We start from the raw sequence: 18,899 nt of genomic DNA, 5'->3' as shown, positions 1-18,899 counted from the left end.
ATAAACAAAAAGACGATGGGCTGGGGATAATTTCCTACAAAATTTTAAAAATAAATTAAATCAAAATAAAATATTTCCAATAAATTTTAGTTCATTTTAACATCAGTTTTACAACAGACTTTTCTTTCTGTGAAGATTCGGCCAGGCCCAACTTTCGATCGAATACCGTGAAACCTCTCAATCTTGGACACTCTGAAAACCAGACACCTTCCAAATGTGGACAGTTATATGGAGACGTTTGATATATGAACACAATAAAATTAACCTCTCATAAGTGGATATATCCCAAAATTGAACAAATTAGGCGACCCTGGGTTTCACTGTATACTTGTTAGTATTACCTACGAACAATGCAACCTTTGAGTGTGAAACTCTATAGTTTTTCTTGTCAAATAATTTGTTTCCAAACAATCAAAAATACATACATATATTCTAGTATTGAAGAATATATTTCTTACATCCTATTTACGCTATGGCTTGCTCATCCAAGTAAGTAATACTCAATATCTAACAATTGGCTTTTCGCCAATAATCATTTATATTAAATTTCTTGTAGAAAAGGTCTTTGTTTGCAACATCACTCGGTTATAAAACGATGCGATTGCTCAAATTCTTTACAACACAATACTCTTCGAGATCATGGTATAGGCGATTTGTAAGTATTTATGTAGGTTTTTAACATGTTTTTTTTTCATGAATTTAGCAATTTTTTTCATTAGCACAACTTGTACTCCTCGTGCAATGAAGTGTACAAAATCTGGTCATAAAATCTATTTACCTATGGATAATTATAAGAAAGATGTTTGTCCTAAGCACATCCATCAATCTCCCCAAGGCTGTAACACACAGGAGACTGAGTATGAAAAATCATCTTTGGCGGAGTCTATGATTGGAGATACGTAAGTAAACCGAATATCTTAGAAACACATTGAAGACTGGCACTACGTTCGAAGCTTCCCTTTTTTTTTTGTAAATATAACGCTACAACAAATAAATCCCTTTGAGTTTAGGCTAGACTTCCAAAAGACGAGTACGAATTTAACATTTATCCAATCAGAGTGAACCCATTAGCGAGTTATTATACCCATCACCATAGAATGGTGACGGGGGTATAATAAGTTTGTCATTCCATTTGTAACACATCGAAATATCGATTTCCGACTATATAAAGTATATATCTTCTTGATCAGGGAGAAATTCTAAGACGATATAACGATGTCCGTCTGTCTGTCTGTTGTAATCACGCTACAGTCTTCAATAATGAAGCAATCGTGCTGAAATTTTGCACAAACTCGTCTTTTGTCTGCAGGCAGGTCAAGTTCGAAGATGGGCTATATCGGTCCAGGTTTTGATATAGTCCACATATAAACCGACCTCCCGATTTGGGGTCTTGGGCTTATAGAAATCGTAGTTTTTATCCAATTTGCCTGAAATTTGGAATCTAGAGGTATTTTATGGGCTTATAGAAACCGCAGTTTTTACTCAATTTACCTGAAATTGAAAATCTAGAGGTATTGTAGGACCACAAATACGTGTGCCAAAAATTGTGAGTATCGGTCCATATTTTGGTATAGCCCCCATATAGACCGATCTCCCGATTTTACTTCTTGGGCTTATAGAAACCGCAGTTTTTATTCAATTTACCTGAAATTGGAAGTCTAGAGGTATTGTAGGACCACAAATACGTGTGCCAAAAATTGTGAGTATCGGTCCATGTTTTGGTATGGTCCCCATATAAAACGACCACCCGATTTGGGGTCTTGGGCTTATAGAAACCGTAGTTTTTATCCAATTTGCCTGAAATTGGAAATCTAGAGGTATTTTATGACCATAAAGAGGTGTGCCAAAAATGGTGAGTATCGGTCCATGTTTTGGTATAGCCCCCATATAGACCGATCTCCCGATTTTACTTCTTGGGATTATAGAAACCGCAGTTTTAATTCAATTTACCTGAAATTGGAAATCTAGAGGTATTGTAGGACCACAAATACGTGTGCCAAAAATTGTGAGTATCGGTCCATATTTTGGTATAGCCCTCATATAGACCGATCTCCCGATTTTACTTCTTGGGCTTATAGAAACCGCTGTTTTCATTCAATTTACCTGAAAGTGGAAATCTATAGGTATTGTAGGACCACAAATACGTGTGCCAAAAATTGTGAGTATCGGCCCATGTTTTGGTATGGTCCCCATATAAAACGACCTCCCGATTTGGGGTCTTGGGCTTCTAGAATCCGAAGTTTTTATCCTATTTGCCTGAAATTGGAAATCTAGAGGTATTTTCGGGTCATAAAGAGGTGTGCCGAAAACGGTGAGTATCGGTCCATATTTTAGTATAGCCCCCATAAGAACGATCTCCCGATATAATTCCTTGGGTTTCTAGAAACCGTATTTTTTATCTGATTTGCCTGAAATTGTAAATATTCTGGTATTTTAGGCTCACAAAAACGTGTATCGGATTAAGTTTTTATCGGTCCATTTGGTAATGCCTCCATATAGACCGACTTCACTTCTTGAGGGTGTATAAGGCGCACTGATCATGAAATTGCTTGAAACTCAATGTAAAATTTCCAGATTTTACTTCTACAGATTTAAGATTTGAAATCAAGACGTTATTTTATAATTTTCTTGCACACTTACAAGAGATGTTAATGATTCCTCTAAAACTCAAACAAAAATGGTTCTTATAAATCCAGAATCAGATATAATCCTCTTAGGTGAAATCTTTAAATTTATCTTCGGGAAGTGTCCTCAAGCCCTCCTGGAATTTCAAAGGAAACCCTAATATTTGGGTTATGGTGGTGGGTATTTAACTATACTTGTTTTTAACTAACCAGTGTTAATATTGAACTTCGTATATCGCTAAAGAAGCATGTACCCATAGTAAGTTCAACATTTTCCTATAGGTTAGTAATTTGTTTTAACTTTTGTCAAGTTCAAATTTAACTGATCAGAAGTAAAAAAATTAACAAAATAATACATTTTTTAAAAACGAAACAAAATAATGTACTGGATTTCGTAGACCACTCGGTGACTTGGAGCAAGGGGGCCTCAAGAGGGAGGATCCCCATTTCTAGATGTCATATTATATTTAGTACAAACCACTTACTCTTCTTTAGAACCATTTATTAGAATTTATTTTTATCATTTTATAAAATTTTACCTTTTGTCCGGACGGAGGATCGAACCGCGTACCATCACTTTTCTAACTAAACACACTATCCACTGGGCCACTTAGCTCTTTTTACTTATCAACAACCAAATGTGACTTTATTCATTCTTTTCTTGCTATTTTTAGAAACACCACACGAGCACATGTTTCGGAGACGAGCTATTGTCTAGAAATAGATTCACTTAATGGTAGTTAGAATTGACATTCAACTTTAGTTTAATTATACTAAAAATGGAAATTTCGTGTCCAACTAGACTTCGTAATATTGCACAGTAAAATTTTAGTAACGCTGAGAAATTTCTTCGTACGTCGTACGTACTAGCTATTCAGTCCATTTTGGGAGCCACCGTGGTGCAATGGTTAGCATGACCGCCTTGCATACACAAGGTTGTGAGTTCGATTCCTGCTTCGACTGAACACCAAAAAGTTTTTCAGCGGTGGATTTTCCCACCTCAGTAACGCTGGTGACATTTCTGAGGGTTTCAAAACTTCTCTAGTGGTTTCACTGCAATGTGGAACGCCGTTCGGACTCGGCTATAAAAAGGAGGTCCCTTGTCATTGAGCTTAACATGGAATCGGGCAGCACTCAGTGATAAGAGAGAAGGTCACTAATGTGGTATTACAATGGACTGAATAGTCTAAGTGAGCCTGATACATCGGGCTGCCACCTAACCTAACCTAACCTTCAGTCCATTTACGAACCCATTGGGAGTTCTTAACCATTTTGCTGGTAATGGCCGTAAGTTCAATTTACTTCCATTGAGTTCATTTTGTTCACCACCGTGGTGCAACGGTTAGCATGCCCGCCTTGCATACACAAGGTCGTGGGTTCGATTCCTGCTTCGACCGAACACCAAAACGTTTTTCAGCGGTGGATTATCCCACCTCAGAAATGCTGGTGACATTTCTGAGGGTTTCAAAACTTCCCTAGTGTTTTCACTGCAATGTGGAACGCCGTTCGGACTCGGCTATAAAAAGGAGGTCTCTTGTCATTGAGCATAATATGGAATCGGGCAGCACTCAGTGATAAGAGAGAAGTTCACCAATATGGTATCACAATGGGCTGAATAGTCTAAGTGAGCCTGATACATCGGGCTGCCACCTAACCTAACCTAATTTTGTTCATCAATAGTTAAATTTAACGAACTGTGAGTAAAATTATGGAATTTACTTGTAGTTACGACGTACAATTTTCTGAGTGTCGTATCTATTATTTTATGCATTTGAAGCAATGGTTTCTTCTTGGTCAAGATAGTTAATGATAATTATACAAAAGAACATTTTCGATTTTTACTAAAGTCGAACTTTTTTAAACTTTTGCAATCTTTGATAGTCGACATTTTTTCATAAATCAAACTGTCGAGTTTTCTAAAATTTGGAAGAAATGGAATTTTTACTTTACGACGTTTACTGCTTGATGAGTTGTTACTTTAAATAGATTCACAACATATTCTCGTTTCGATTTTTCTCTTAAAAGTCTGAAGTCGAAAGTATTTTAGGTCTTCCACAAAAAGGTATGCGGAATATGATTTGTATCACCCAATTTTAAACCTATCCCCAGATTTTATTTCCGAAGCCTCTTGGTCCCCATGAAAAAATTTATCGATATTGATCCATATGTATGTATAACACCCATATAAACTGGCCCACAGAAAAAAAATTCACGAACAATTTTCCAATTAAAGTTTTAATTGAGTTAAAAAAAATCAATTAAAAATTTTAATTGAAACAAAAATCAGTTACAAAAATTAATTGTATCAATTTTTTAATTGGATCAATTAATTTTTTGATACTTTCATTTCTATGATTGAATACATTTCATTTCATTTTTATTGAGTACCTACACAACAAGATTAAAATCTTATAATTACAGTGCAGGATTATAAATATTAAAACATCTCCAACTTATAATAAATATATATAATAATTAAATTTTAAAGATAAAAAGAAAATAAATAAAAAAGAAAATAAATAAAAATTTGATTTGGTAAACCGAATTCTATCATAGAGCTAGCTTGGTTTTCGTTTGTAAATCAATTTATATAGAAGTACTAACGACTTGACATTATGCAGGGTATTAAAACTAAAGCCAAAGAGGGAGTCTGTAACATGCGAAACATGATCGGTCCATCGTAACCCATACACATAGCGAACTATACTATTGAATGCCACGTTAAGTCTAGTTTTGCTCACGGAGTCACAATTTGAGAAGAGTTCAGATCCGTAAATTAAACCCGGTATCAAAAGACTCTTTGTCAGGAGAAGTCGAATATTGACTGGTGTGTATGAATGCGTATAAAGCACGTAACTTGTCATATGTCTGTCCAACGACTATGTTTACATGATTTGACCAACTCAAAGTGCTATTGAATACCACTCCTAAATTCTTTGCACTAGTGACTACATCGATTTTCTGACCATTTATCAGAATATCAGCATTCGACAAAGAGAACCTTCCATTCTTGTGTATAATCAAAAATTTAGACTGTTGTGTATTTAGTAGCAGACCATTGGTCCTTGCCCAGCGAAACACACGATCAAGGTCGTGGTTAAGTTTCCCAAAAAACTCACTAGCATCACCTACCGGACTACCTAAGAAGATTTGTATGTCATCTGCATACATAAGCATCTAAGAGGACAAGAAAACTAACATGGTTCTCATCAATATTTCTCCTAATTGATTCCGATACTTCGATCAGTGCACTCACACAACTGTGATCTCTGCGGAAACCGGACTACCTTTCAGATAACAAGTTACCAGTAAGAAGATAATCATATATCTGCTTATGTAAAATCTTTTCGAACACTTTGGAAACATAAATCAAAATAGAAATGGGTCGTGACTCTGAATTAGATTTCGGTATCGGAATAATCTTTGCATGGTGGGATAAGTGCTAGAAGTCAGAATTTTGTTAAATAAATAGGTGAAAAGTGGTACAAGTTGAGGGAGCAGTATTCGTTCCAGGTCCATCCCATCCGGGCCAATAGCTCTTGACTTAACCATGAAAAAACTCTCTATGACTTCATCGTGGGTTACGCACCTGAACTCGAAATCGTTCCTCTCAGATAAGTTTCCTCCTACACTGTCATCCGTGTCATAGAAGTATATGTCTGTAAGAGGGGCAGGAATATTAGAAAACATTTCGTTCAAACCGTTTGGATCACCATGATAACTGCCCGATGACTTAGACATCCCAACAAATTTCAAAGATTATGACCTTCATTTAAGGAGTTTAGTATTGATTCCTAACCAAAGATACGCTTCATTAAAATAAAGAAATTTTTAGGGAGCTATTTGGCTTTAAATCCAGGCTGTATAAATTTAAAATTATAATATAAAGGGTGATTTGTTAAGAGCTTGATAACTTTTTTAAAAAAAAAAAACGCATAAAATTTGCAAAATCTCATCGGTTCTTTATTTGAAACGTTAGATTGGTCCATGACATTTACTTTTTGAAGATAATTTCATTTAAATGTTGACCGCGGCTGCGTCTTAGGTGGTCCATTCGGAAAGTCCAATTTTGGGCAACTTTTTCGAGCATTTCGGCCGGAATAGCCCGAATTTCTTCGGAAATGTTGTCTTCCAAAGCTGGAATAGTTGCTGGCTTATTTCTGTAGACTTTAGACTTGACGTAGCCCCACAAAAAATAGTCTAAAGGCGTCAAATCGCATGATCTTGGTGGCCAACTTACCGGTCCATTTCTTGAGATGAATTGTTCTCCGAAGTTTTCCCTCAAAATGGCCATAGAATCGCGAGCTGTGTGGCATGTAGCGCCATCTTGTTGAAACCACATGTCAACCAAGTTCAGTTCTTCCATTTTTGGCAACAAAAAGTTTGTTAGCATCGAACGATAGCGATCGCCATTCACCGTAACGTTGCGTCCAACAGCATCTTTGAAAAAATACGGTCCAATGATTCCACCAGCGTACAAACCACACCAAACAGTGCATTTTTCGGGATGCATGGGCAGTTCTTGAACGGCTTCTGGTTGCTCTTCACTCCAAATGCGGCAAGTTTGCTTATTTACGTAGCCATTCAACCAGAAATGAGCCTCATCGCTGAACAAAATTTGTCGATAAAAAAGCGGATTTTCTGCCACTGATTTTGGTAATAAAATTCCATGATTTGCAAGCGTTGCTCGTTAGTAAGTCTATTCATGATGAAATGTCAAAGCATACTGAGCATCTTTCTCTTTGACACCATGTCTGAAATCCCACGTGATCTGTCGAATACTAATGCATGAAAATCCTAACCTCAAAAGAATCACCCTTTAGAACTCAAAGGAATACCTGTACAAATAAATATCCGCTTAAAAATCGAAATTATAATACATACTTCAAAGCATGAGATGTTTTCTTAATTTAATCAATTTTTTATGAAATACAATTGGACATTACTTCCCAGCAAAAAAAGCGTCGAAAAAAATTAATGAAAATGTTCTTTTTGGATCCGGAAGTGATGCAAAATTGACTCAGAAGCGATGAATTTAACATGGACTTATCATAGGACGGAAGTCCTCCATTTCAACAGCCGGTGCACTGAATTTGCATCACTTCTTTAGGTGTGATCCGAATTCAATGTTTTGGATGTAAATTAAAAAATTCTGTGATATTTTGTCATATAAATAATTTTTATAATTTTTTATAATTTTTTATAAATTTTAATGGATTCTAACGCTTGTCTGAAATGTTTGACCTCAAATATTTTCAAAAATTCAACTTTTTCAGATTGGATTTAGCATTTTTTTCGACAAAATTTTAATAATTTGTACCATTTTATGAATTCTTAAACTGGTTTAACCAAATTGAAACAAAACAAGTATAAACGGCCGTAAGTTTGGCCAGGCCGAATCTTATGTACCCTCCACCATGGATTGCGTAGAAACTTCTACGAAAGACTGTCATCCACAATCGAATTACTTGGGTTGTGGTATCTTAAATCGTTTTCTAAAGTATGAGTTAGTCCATACGTGGTATACATTAGACAAAAAAAGTATGTGTAGGTAAGTCTACAAATAATTACGAATCGATATGGGCTTTTGGGGGTCGCTTATATGGGGGCTATATACAATTATTGATATGGATCTGAGGTCTATATATAACTATAGACCGATATGGACCTAGGAAGGCATGGTTGTTAAAGGCCATATACTAGCACAATGTACCAAATTTCAACTGACTCGGATGAAATTTGCTCCTCCAAGAGGCTCCAAAACCAAATCTCGGGATCGGTTTATATGGGGGCTATATGTGATTATGGGCTGATGTGGACCACTTTTGGCATGGTTGTTAAATATCATATACTACTACCACGTACAAAATTTCAACCAGATCGGATAAATTTTGCTTCTCCAAAAGGCACCGGAGGTCAAATCTGGGGATCGGTTTATATGGGTGCTATATATAATTATGGACCGATGTGGACCAATTTTTGCATTGTTGTTAGAGACCATATACTAACATCATGTACCAAATTTCAGCCGGATCGGATGAAATTTGCTTCTTTTAGAGGCCTCGCAAGCCAAATCGGGGGATCGGTTTATATAAGGGCTATAAATAATTATGGACCGATGTGGACCAATTTTTGCATGGTTGTTAGAGACCATATACTAACACCATGTCCCACATTTCAGCCGGATCGGATGAAATTTGGTTCACTTAGAGGCCTCGCAAGCCAAATCGGGGGATCGGTTTATATGGGGGCTATATATAATTATTGACCGATGTGGACCAATTTTTGCATGGTTGTTAGAGACCATATACTAACACCATGTACCAAATTTCAGCCGGATCGGATGAAATTTGCTTCTCTTAGAGGCCTCGCAAGCCAAATTTGGGGGTCCGTTTATATGGGGGCTATACGTAAAATTGGACCGATATGGCCCATTTGCAATACCATCCGACCTAAATCAATAACAACTACTTGTGCCAAGTTTCAAGTCGATAGCTTGTTTCGTTCAGAAGTTAGCGTGATTTCAACAGACGGACGGACGGACGGACATGCTCAGATCGACTCAGAATTTCACCACGACCCAGAATATATATACTTTATGGGGTCTTAGAGCAATATTTCGATGTGTTACAAACGGAATGACAAAGTTAATATACCCCCCATTCTATGGTGGAGGGTATAAAAAGTTAAAATTACCCATTAAAAATATGAAAAAATCATGTTATAAAAAAGTGAATGAAAAGAACTTCCTGTGTAGTTAAAATAAAGAACATCATTGGGAGTACATCTTCTGGAAGTGCTTTTAAAGTTATGCCTTTGGAAGAACTTCCAATTTTTTTTGCTGGGTTTTTACTACCATTAAAGGTGCAACAACCGTTATAGAGCCCAGCAAAAAAGCGTCGCCAAAAAAGTAGTGAAAATGCTCTTTTTGGATCCGGAAGTGGTGCAACATTTGCGCAGAAACGATGAATTTAACATGGGCTTGTCATTGGACGGATGTCCACCATTTTAACAGTTTTTGCACTGAAGTTGAATCACTTTTTAAGGTGTGATCCAAATTCAAAGTTTTGGATGTGAAATTAAAAATTGTGTTTTTTTTTTTTGCAAAAAAAAAATAAAAAAAATTTTAATATTTTTATGTTTTTAATTCATCCTTACTCTGGTCTGAAACGTTTGATCTCAAATATTTCCAAAAATTCGCAATTTTTTCGACAAAATTTCAATAAGCATTTTCCATTTTTTTCGACAAAATTTTAATAATTTGTACCACCTTATTAATTCTTAGTCCATTTTTACTTTATTTGAAACAAAAAAGTTAAAATTACCCATTAAAAGTATGAAAAACGAAAGTTATAAAATATTGAATTAAAAGAATGTCCTGTGTAGATAAAATGAAGAACACCTTTGGGAGGACATTTTTGGAAGTGCTTTTAAAGTCGGGCCTTTAAAAAACTTTCCAAATTTTTTTGCTGGGAGGATATTCTACTCAATACTTGTTTTTTCGAGAAAAAACATAAAAAATCACTTTAGAAAACATCATTCCTGAAAGAAGTTAACAAATATTTTAAAAATAAGAGTTTCGGCAGGACTCGAACCCGGACCGCAAGATATTTATTGTGAATGTAGTTATTACACCTTGCAATGCAACTTTTGTAACCTAAATATTCTTAGATCAATCGAAACAGAAGATGAATGTAATGCAATGGAAGAGTACACTCCAAATAATCCTTTTACGGAGGCAGCCGAAGATGACTCTAGCTCAAATGAAAATCAAACTCCAGTTAATCAATCGAAATCTTCGGAATTGGTGTAAGAAACTTCAGACAGATTATATTCTTAAGAAATAAATTATTCAAGACTTATTGTGACTTCCTTACAGAACTGTATACAAAAATGCTTTGTCATCGGAAGGAAATATTTTAAAAAAATCTATTTCTAATTCCAACTGTTTGGAAAATGAGATGTAAGTAATTTCCACCTATAGAGAAGATAAACACAAACAACATATAAAACACCAAACTATTATGTTTAGACTTTCTGACTCGAATACCGCTTTATTGAATGGCAATTCGCATAATAATGGAAGACGGATAATCTATTTCGAAATGCAAGAAGAGCAAGCTGAAGAAATGTTTCAACTTCCTTTCAATGATCAGCAAAGCAAACATACAACAGCAAAGAGAGAAAATCAAAGACGACTTACACATCTTAAGAAGTACAAGGTACCTTAAAGTATAAAAAAAACATTACAACTTAGGGGGTATATTTTGATTTATATTTAATTTACAGCAAACTGATGATTCGACTCATGCAAAGGAAAATATTTCGGAAACTCTTTTATCGAAAAACCAACTTCATACTATTACACATGGTTCTGAAATATTTCACTCCACAATAAATTGTCCATCATGTGGTAGTTTATTGATTTATGCACCAAAAATTTCGATTACCCCACCACAATTTCATGACAGCAATTTGAAGAGACAAAATTCTAAATTACTAGTGAAGACCATGGATAGGAAAATCTGCTACGGTAAGTTTAGTATATATATTAGAATAAAACCAAATATATAAGGCCGTAAGTTCGTCCAGGTGGATCCATTTTTTTTTTTTTTGTGATTGGAGATGGGCTATATATAACTATAGGCCGATATAGACCAATTTTAATATGGTTGTTAGCGCCATATAACATACTAACACCACGTTCCAAATTTGAACCGGATCGGATGAATTTTTCTCCTCCAGGAGGCTCCGGAGGTCAAATCTGGAGAACGGTTTTTATTTGGGTCTATATATAATTATGGACCGATATGGTCCAATTCTGGCACGGTTGTTAGAGACCATATACCAACACCATGTTCCAAATTTCAAACGGATCGGGTGAAATTTGCTTCTCTTAGAGGCTCCGCAAGCCAAATCTGGGGATCGGTTATATGGGGGCTATATATAATTGTGAACCGATGTGGTCCAATTTTTGCATGGATGTTAGACACCATATACTAACACCACGTTCCACATTTGAACCGGATCGGATGAATTTTGCTCCTCCAAGAGGCCAAACTGAATATGTTTTACAGTGTAACGATGCACTAAACGTTCTTTAGCTGTTTAAACCAGAGTTGCCAAAAGAAAATACTAGTAGTTGCCTTTTATGAAGGAATATCACAATCACGCTTGGATTCCACCTTCCATAACTTTATTTCTGAATGCAAAAGATCTCTAAGCTTCCAGACGATCGATTAAGAAATGATACAATCAGAAAAGTTGGTTGTAATTTATATCAACCACAGTGTATATTTATACCCTCCACCATAGGATGGGGGCGTATATTTACTTTGTCATTCCGTTTGTAACACATCGAAATATTGCCCTAAGACCCTATAAAGTATATATATATTCTGGTTCGTGGTGAAATTCTGAGTCGATCCGTCCGTCCGTCTGTTGAAATCACGCTAACTTCCGAACGAACCAAACTATCGACTTGAAACTTGGCACAAGTAGTTGTTATTGATGTAGGTCGGATGGGCCATATCGGTCCACTTTTACGTATAGCCACCATATAAACGGACCCTCAGATTCGGCTTGCGGAGCCTCTAACAGAAGCATATTTCATCCAATCCGGCTGAAATTTGGTGTTGGTATATGGTTTCTATCAACCATGCAAACATTGGTCTACATCGATCCATAATTATATATAACCCCCATATAAACCAATCCCCAGATTTGGCTTGCGGAGCCTCAAAGAGAAGCAAATTTCATCTGATCTTGTTGAAATTTGGTACATGGTGTTGGCATATGGTCTCTAACAACCATGCAAAAATTGGTCTACATCGATCCATAATTATATAAAGCCCCCATATAAACCGATCCCTAGATTCGGCTTGCGGAGCCTCAAAGAGAAGCAAATCCGATCCGGCTGAAATTTGGTACATGGTGTTGGTATATGGTCTCTAAAAACCATGCTAAAATTGGTCCATATTATTCCATAATCACAGAAAAAAAGGTGTCTTGTAAATTTAAGGACCATTGTAACTTTCACATAGTTCAACAAATTTACTGTAATATGGTTCATTTTTCGTAACCACAACGAAAATTAACTTAGCTAAAGGAAAACTTATAAAAATTCAGTAAATGTTTTTTAGTTCACTAACTAAGAAATGGGAAGGATTTTTCCTTAAATAAATTTCCAACACAGTAGTTAATGCATCGTTGTTTCTATTATAAAAATACATGGACAATATAAAAATCTTACTACGAAATGTGGACAATTTACTAAGAAAAAATTTTGTATGGAAAAAAATTTTTGTAGTAAAAATTAACTTAACGACATTACCGATTCGTATGATGGCTTCCTACAGATTATTTCCCTTTTTATTATAAGTTGGAGTGTTTTTCCTCACATGGAACATTTTAGATGAAGTAGAATAAAAAGTAGTTAATATAATCCTTGACGGGTGTATATAATTTTTTATAGATTCCTCATAGATTTGGTATATATTTTACCTTAACTTATAGATAGAATTCCAACTAATCAATAAACGTGCTACTGGAAAATGTGAGTGCATCATGTGAGGGAGTTTTTAGAGACATTTTGTGTATATCTCGTATGATTGTTTGTGTTTGTTATTGCGTCATTTATGCTGTTGTTGGTTGTTTTGATTCTAGAGACAATGGAATGTTCCTTGTGTGTTGTTTGTATCTTTTGTGGTGAGAGTTGTTTTCTTGCAATAGCGAGATCAGAAAGGGATCGTGTGTGTGTGGAATTGTTTTTCTTTACGGTATGTATCCTTTATGACTATTTGTGTCTTTGATAGTCTTGGGCAAAATCGTTCACCGTAGTGATTCGGACTCATCGTTCCTTTTGTACAAAGGAACTAGTCCTTCAAATCGTTCCATCGTTCCTTTTCGTTCCGGATTTTTATATTTGTCATCACTGTCGTCTACTAAAGGCAGACATGACATTGTTTGTTTACTTTATGTAACGAAGTTCGTGGTCAATTGAAAGATACAAAAATATGGAAAATTGAGTGAAATTACTTAAAATAGTTTATAGTAAGAAAAAATAATGAAAGGAATGAAAAATTGAAGGAAGCAAAATTATTCATTGCAAGTAATTAAAATTTTTTGTCGTTTTCAAAGAGCCTGAGATAGAATTAATGATTCTATTAAATATCAGCATATCAATCAATGATTTAAATACATACACGCCAAAAATGAATGAATTGGCAAATAGCTCAAACAGAAGTAAAAAAATCAAACTGCGATCCGCGGAACGAAGGAGCGTAAATTGAAAATAAAACTAAATGACAAAAGGAACGATGAGAACGAAAGAGATGGAACTAGTGACAGTCGTTCCTTTTAGTGAACCGTTCATTGGAACTAGTTCGTTCCGGAACGACACAAGACTAGTCTTTGAGTTTTATTGCTACATTCAGTTCTGTTGATGCATTTATGAAGTGCACACGCGGATTTAATTTTGCAAAATTGTACGTGCGGTATTGGTGTTTATTAATGAAAATATATTTTAGAAACTGAGAAGTGAATGATGTGATGTTAGAGTAATCAAAAACGCTTTTTATTGATAAAAAAACAAATAACAGATTAAGGAACTGTATATTTCTGTTAATAGTTTAAAATTAGTACGGATTTTTATTGATTTACATAAAAAATATACAACATGAGTCGTAATAGGATGATTTATATTTATTCTACATCTGGATCACAGGTTGGAGATGTAACAATTGTTTTTGAATCTATATTTTTTATGTTACAGCAATTCCTACAGGTGAGTACTAAGTTCGAGTTTAGCCGCTAAAATTAAAAAAAAAATCACTAAGAAAAGTATAAAACTATACGTCTTCGATACAAATTTACATAAAACTTGATGAAGAATAGCCCAAACCAAGTTTTTTATAAAGATTATTTTTTATAATGGATTATTAAAGAAAACTTATCATGAAAATTTCGATTTTAGCCGCTAAACTCGAAATTAATATCCACCTTAAATATTAAATGCTATACTGAAAAGTGGAAATTATGTCTAATTTTATAATATTTTTTATTTCAAATATATTCTGAGAATAATTTCAATAACGCCCCATTAGTCCATGGATGTGATTCTAATAATGTACCTACTGGATGGATTTTTCAATGTGGTAAGTTTTTCTATAAACGGTATTTTGTCCGTTTTTAATAAAACCAAAATTTCAATTTATAAAAAATAATTATTTTTATTTGCAGGTAGACAGGCCTTGTAATGGTAATTTTTTGGAGTATTCTTACTGTTTAATGCTAACTAAGCTGACATCTTTATTGGCTCTAGAAAATACTCTTGAAAGCCGTAAGTTAAAAATATGAACAATAGAATTCGATAATATTTTTCTTATATTTTGTATAACTTTGCAATTTCAGATGCTTAAAAGACAAATCCGCCCAACAAAAGTTAGCCAAAATCGATGAAATTGGACAACAATTCAATGAATATAGCAACTTATGCCGCATATATCTTTCATATGGATAGAAAACATGGACATTTTTGAGTAATATCCATCCAACGTACGAATACAAATATTTCCTTTATTGTATATCATAAGCCATAGTTTTGTGTAATATAATAATAATTTTTTGAAATAAAATACTGGTGGTTATAAAAAATTGACTTGTTTTGTACGAAAAATTTCTTAGTTGTATACAGGCTTGTTGTACCTTTGATTTCTCAATTTCTCTACTTTTTTGAAAATTATACCGACAAACAGTTCATTTCAAACCAATTTCTTAATACAAGTTTCCCAAAAAATTGTTCATTTTTCCGGATAGCAGGAATATTTTGAATTAGTTTAACTATATTCTTCCCACAGCATAGTAATAATGAACTAAAATACGATGCAATACATGAACTAATTTTTAAGAAAATCATGAACTTATCTAGATGAAAAAAATCTTTGGCGCCAAATCATGGTCATTCTTACTATGGGTTAGTTCATTTTTAATAAAAAATAGTAAACTTTTTTTTCGGTGATTATATATATTCCCCATATAAACCATTCTCCAGATTTGACCTCCGGAGCCTCTTGGAAGAGCAAAATTCATCCGATCCGGTTCAAATGTGGAACGTGGTATTAGTATATGTTTTCTAACATCCATACAAAAATTGGTCCACATCGGTTCACAAACCGATCCCAGATTTGGCTTGCGGAGCCTCTAGAGAAGTAAATTTCATCCGATCCGATTGAAATTTGGAACATAGTGTTAGTGTATGGTTTCTAACAAGCTATCAAATATATTAAAATTGGTCCATATCGGTCTATAGTTATATATAGCCGATCTCCAATAACAAAAAATTGGTCCACATCGATTATGAATCATGGTTGCCACACGAACCGAAAATAATCTACCAAAATTTTATTTCTATAGAAAATTTTGTCAAAATTTTATTTCTATAGAAAATTTTGTTAAAATTTAATTTCTATAGAAAATTTTGTCAAAATTTCATTTCTATAGAAAATTTTGTCAAAATTTTATTTCTATAGAAAATTTTGCTAAAATTTTATTTCCATAGAAATTTTTTTTTTAATTTTATTTCTTTAGAAAATTTTGTCAAACTAAATTATAGACGTATTTAATCGGTCTTTTTTGTTTTAATATATACCACGTATAGACTAACTTACAATTTAGAAGATGGTGTTATGAGGTTTTGAGATACCTTGCCATCGGCAAGCGTTATCGCCACTCAAGTAATTCAATTGTGGAGAAGAAATTTTATACGCAATCCATGGCCTGGCCGAACTTACGGACGTATATCTTTGTTTTTTTAATTGAAATGTATTAAATCACAGAAATGGTAGTATTAATTGAAAGTCAATTAAAAAATATTTGATCCAATTAAAAAATTAATATCAATTAATTTTTGTGATTGATTTTTGTTTCAACTAAAAAGTTTGTTGAATCAATTAAATTTTTAATTGAATATTTGTTAAAACTCAATTAAGTCATTAATTGAAAAAAATTTCGGGAAATTTTTTTCTGTGAACTAAATTAGGGTATACAATTCTGCTATAATTAGCAGAAGAACCCAACTAATTTTTGATTTTATGAGAAGCAAGAATTTCATAAATGGTTGGTTAAAAATCCTATCACCTTAGTAAATTGTCGTTATTTTAACAACGCAAAATAGAATACAATTTAGTTCAAGTTTCGCAAGGGGTAGTTTAGTTTTACCCATAATAAAAATTTAAAGTTATTCCACAAATATTTATAACACTCTCAAGTTTTAGAAAATATGTTTTTTTTTTTTTACTTTAAGTGAAAAAATAAATTTTAGAGTAGCAAAGAAAATACAATGGGAATCCGATCGGTCTTTTACAATGAGAGATTGGAAAAATAATGGATATATGCTTCCAATAGAACTTCCCAGCAAAAAAAGCGTTGCCAAAAAAGCAGTGAAAATGTTCTCTTTGGATCCGAAAGTGGTGCAAAATTGACGCAGAAGCGATGAATTTAACATGGGCTTATCATAGGATTAAAATAACATCCTCTATAGGACGACATTCCAAAGAACTTCCAAATTTTTTTGCTGGGTTACATTACCAAAGTATTGTTAAAACGTAATCACCATTCCGGTGTTTGGTGAACCATATATATGTAGTTGAAGTTACAAGAACATACACAAAAAAAAAAAATATTTTTGTGAGACCAAAGATTTAATGTCTTTAAAATACGAATGAGTTGTTTGCTTTGTTATATACATACAAATTTCTCTGATATAAAGTTTTCTTTTTCTTGTCCAGAAGACGATACACTTTACTGTAAAATCGTCTTTTTTTATAATTAAGTGATTCGGCTTAAAAATGGGTATCTTAAAATGAAAGAACATTTTGTTGGAGTAAGGTTAACTTGGCTTCAATATATCTTTAAAAATAATGAAATTGTCTTTAAATTTGTTGTCTTTTTGCATTTTGATAACAAAGAAGAATTTACATTTAAAAGACAAATCTGTCTTAAAAGTATCCTTACTTCAATTCTCCGATTCCTTGACTGGAATCAATACCAAAAACATTAGTGTAAAGATAAAATCTTTGGTCTAAGTGCAAAATGTTACACTTCCTCTACACTGATAGCAAAAGTTTCGTTATATTAACGAAATGTTTCATTAAAAGTGAGCCAATGAAACAATTTCGTTAATACAATGAAATTTTTCGTTATTATAACGAAGTTTCTGTTAGTCAACGTAACGTTTCGTACTATTAACGATTTATTTAATTGTATTAATGAAAATTTTTCGTTATATCAATGACAAATTTTCGTTGGTTCAATTTTAATGAAATTTTCTTTGTGTGTAACCTAAAAAAAAACAACAAAAACTTTTAACCTGTAATCTTTTTCCATTTTCAGGGCTTCGTTTCGTATTCAACGCCATAACATTTCTCATAATATTTTTTACAATTTCAACAACATTTTATAAAATTGATATATACTCATATATACAAAGACTTATGATCAGTACCTGGCATCCAGAAGAGAAGACCTTTCGCGAAAAATTTTTCCAGTTTTGGAAGAATTTATATGAATATATTTTTTAATAGAATTATGACTTTATATTTTAATTTTTGTTACTTCAATGTGTTTATATAAATTAAAAAAAAAAAAAAAAACTTTATATGATCTTAAAAAATTAAAGCGGAAAATGTATTATTTTCTTACATGGAAAGAAAGAAAGAAGAGTCTTTATATGGAATCTAAATATAACTTTGAATTTATATTTAGACAATTCTAAGTATTTACTGGGAATTAGTTTTCCCTGGAAATAAAAGCCTCCTATTCTAAACAGTAGGGGGAGGGAATAACAATGGATAAATAACATAACTTAGCGTATTCGAAGTTAGCTGTTTTACTTCAACTGTTTTATTTTAAAACAAATTTTAAATTAAAATTGTATTGAATCGATGTAACAGTTGAGATAAAAGCAAAAATACGTTAAACATGTTTAGTACCGTGTTTATGATAGTAGCTGAGGAAGAGGCGCATCAATTTAACAATGTCCAAAGGATAGAATGGAGATAGCTACGCGATGCCATTAACCCACTTGAGTAGCCTGTGGGTATTAGATATTCGGCCTGGCCGAACTTTTGGCTGTACATACTTGTTTATTTTAGTGATCGTGTTTTCCCACACCATAGTGTCTTATACCTAAGTTGCATTTAATTCCTAGTTTTGTATGAAATTCCAATTTAAGTTTAATATTTAACAGATAAATAAAATTAAATGAATAAATAATTA

The 18,899-nt window shown here is 33.5% G+C and overlaps 1 protein-coding gene across 1 annotated transcript; it reads left to right on the top strand.

The window, feature by feature from the left end:
* Positions 1-376: 376 nt before the first annotated feature.
* LOC142229414 (uncharacterized) lies at positions 377-18,285 on the top strand. Its single transcript, XM_075299970.1, has 8 exons — positions 377-489; positions 557-655; positions 720-899; positions 10,296-10,433; positions 10,504-10,587; positions 10,657-10,846; positions 10,914-11,157; positions 18,015-18,285. The coding sequence occupies exons 1-8, from the start codon at positions 473-475 to the stop codon at positions 18,200-18,202; spliced, it is 1,140 nt and encodes a 379-aa protein (XP_075156085.1). The 5' UTR covers positions 377-472; the 3' UTR covers positions 18,203-18,285.
* The last annotated feature ends 614 nt before the right edge of the window (positions 18,286-18,899 follow it).

The sequence above is a fragment of the Haematobia irritans genome, chromosome 3, assembly GCF_050003625.1.
Source record: "Haematobia irritans isolate KBUSLIRL chromosome 3, ASM5000362v1, whole genome shotgun sequence".
NCBI classification, from domain to species: Eukaryota; Metazoa; Arthropoda; class Insecta; order Diptera; family Muscidae; genus Haematobia; species Haematobia irritans.
This window is presented reverse-complemented; position numbering and strand designations above follow the sequence as displayed.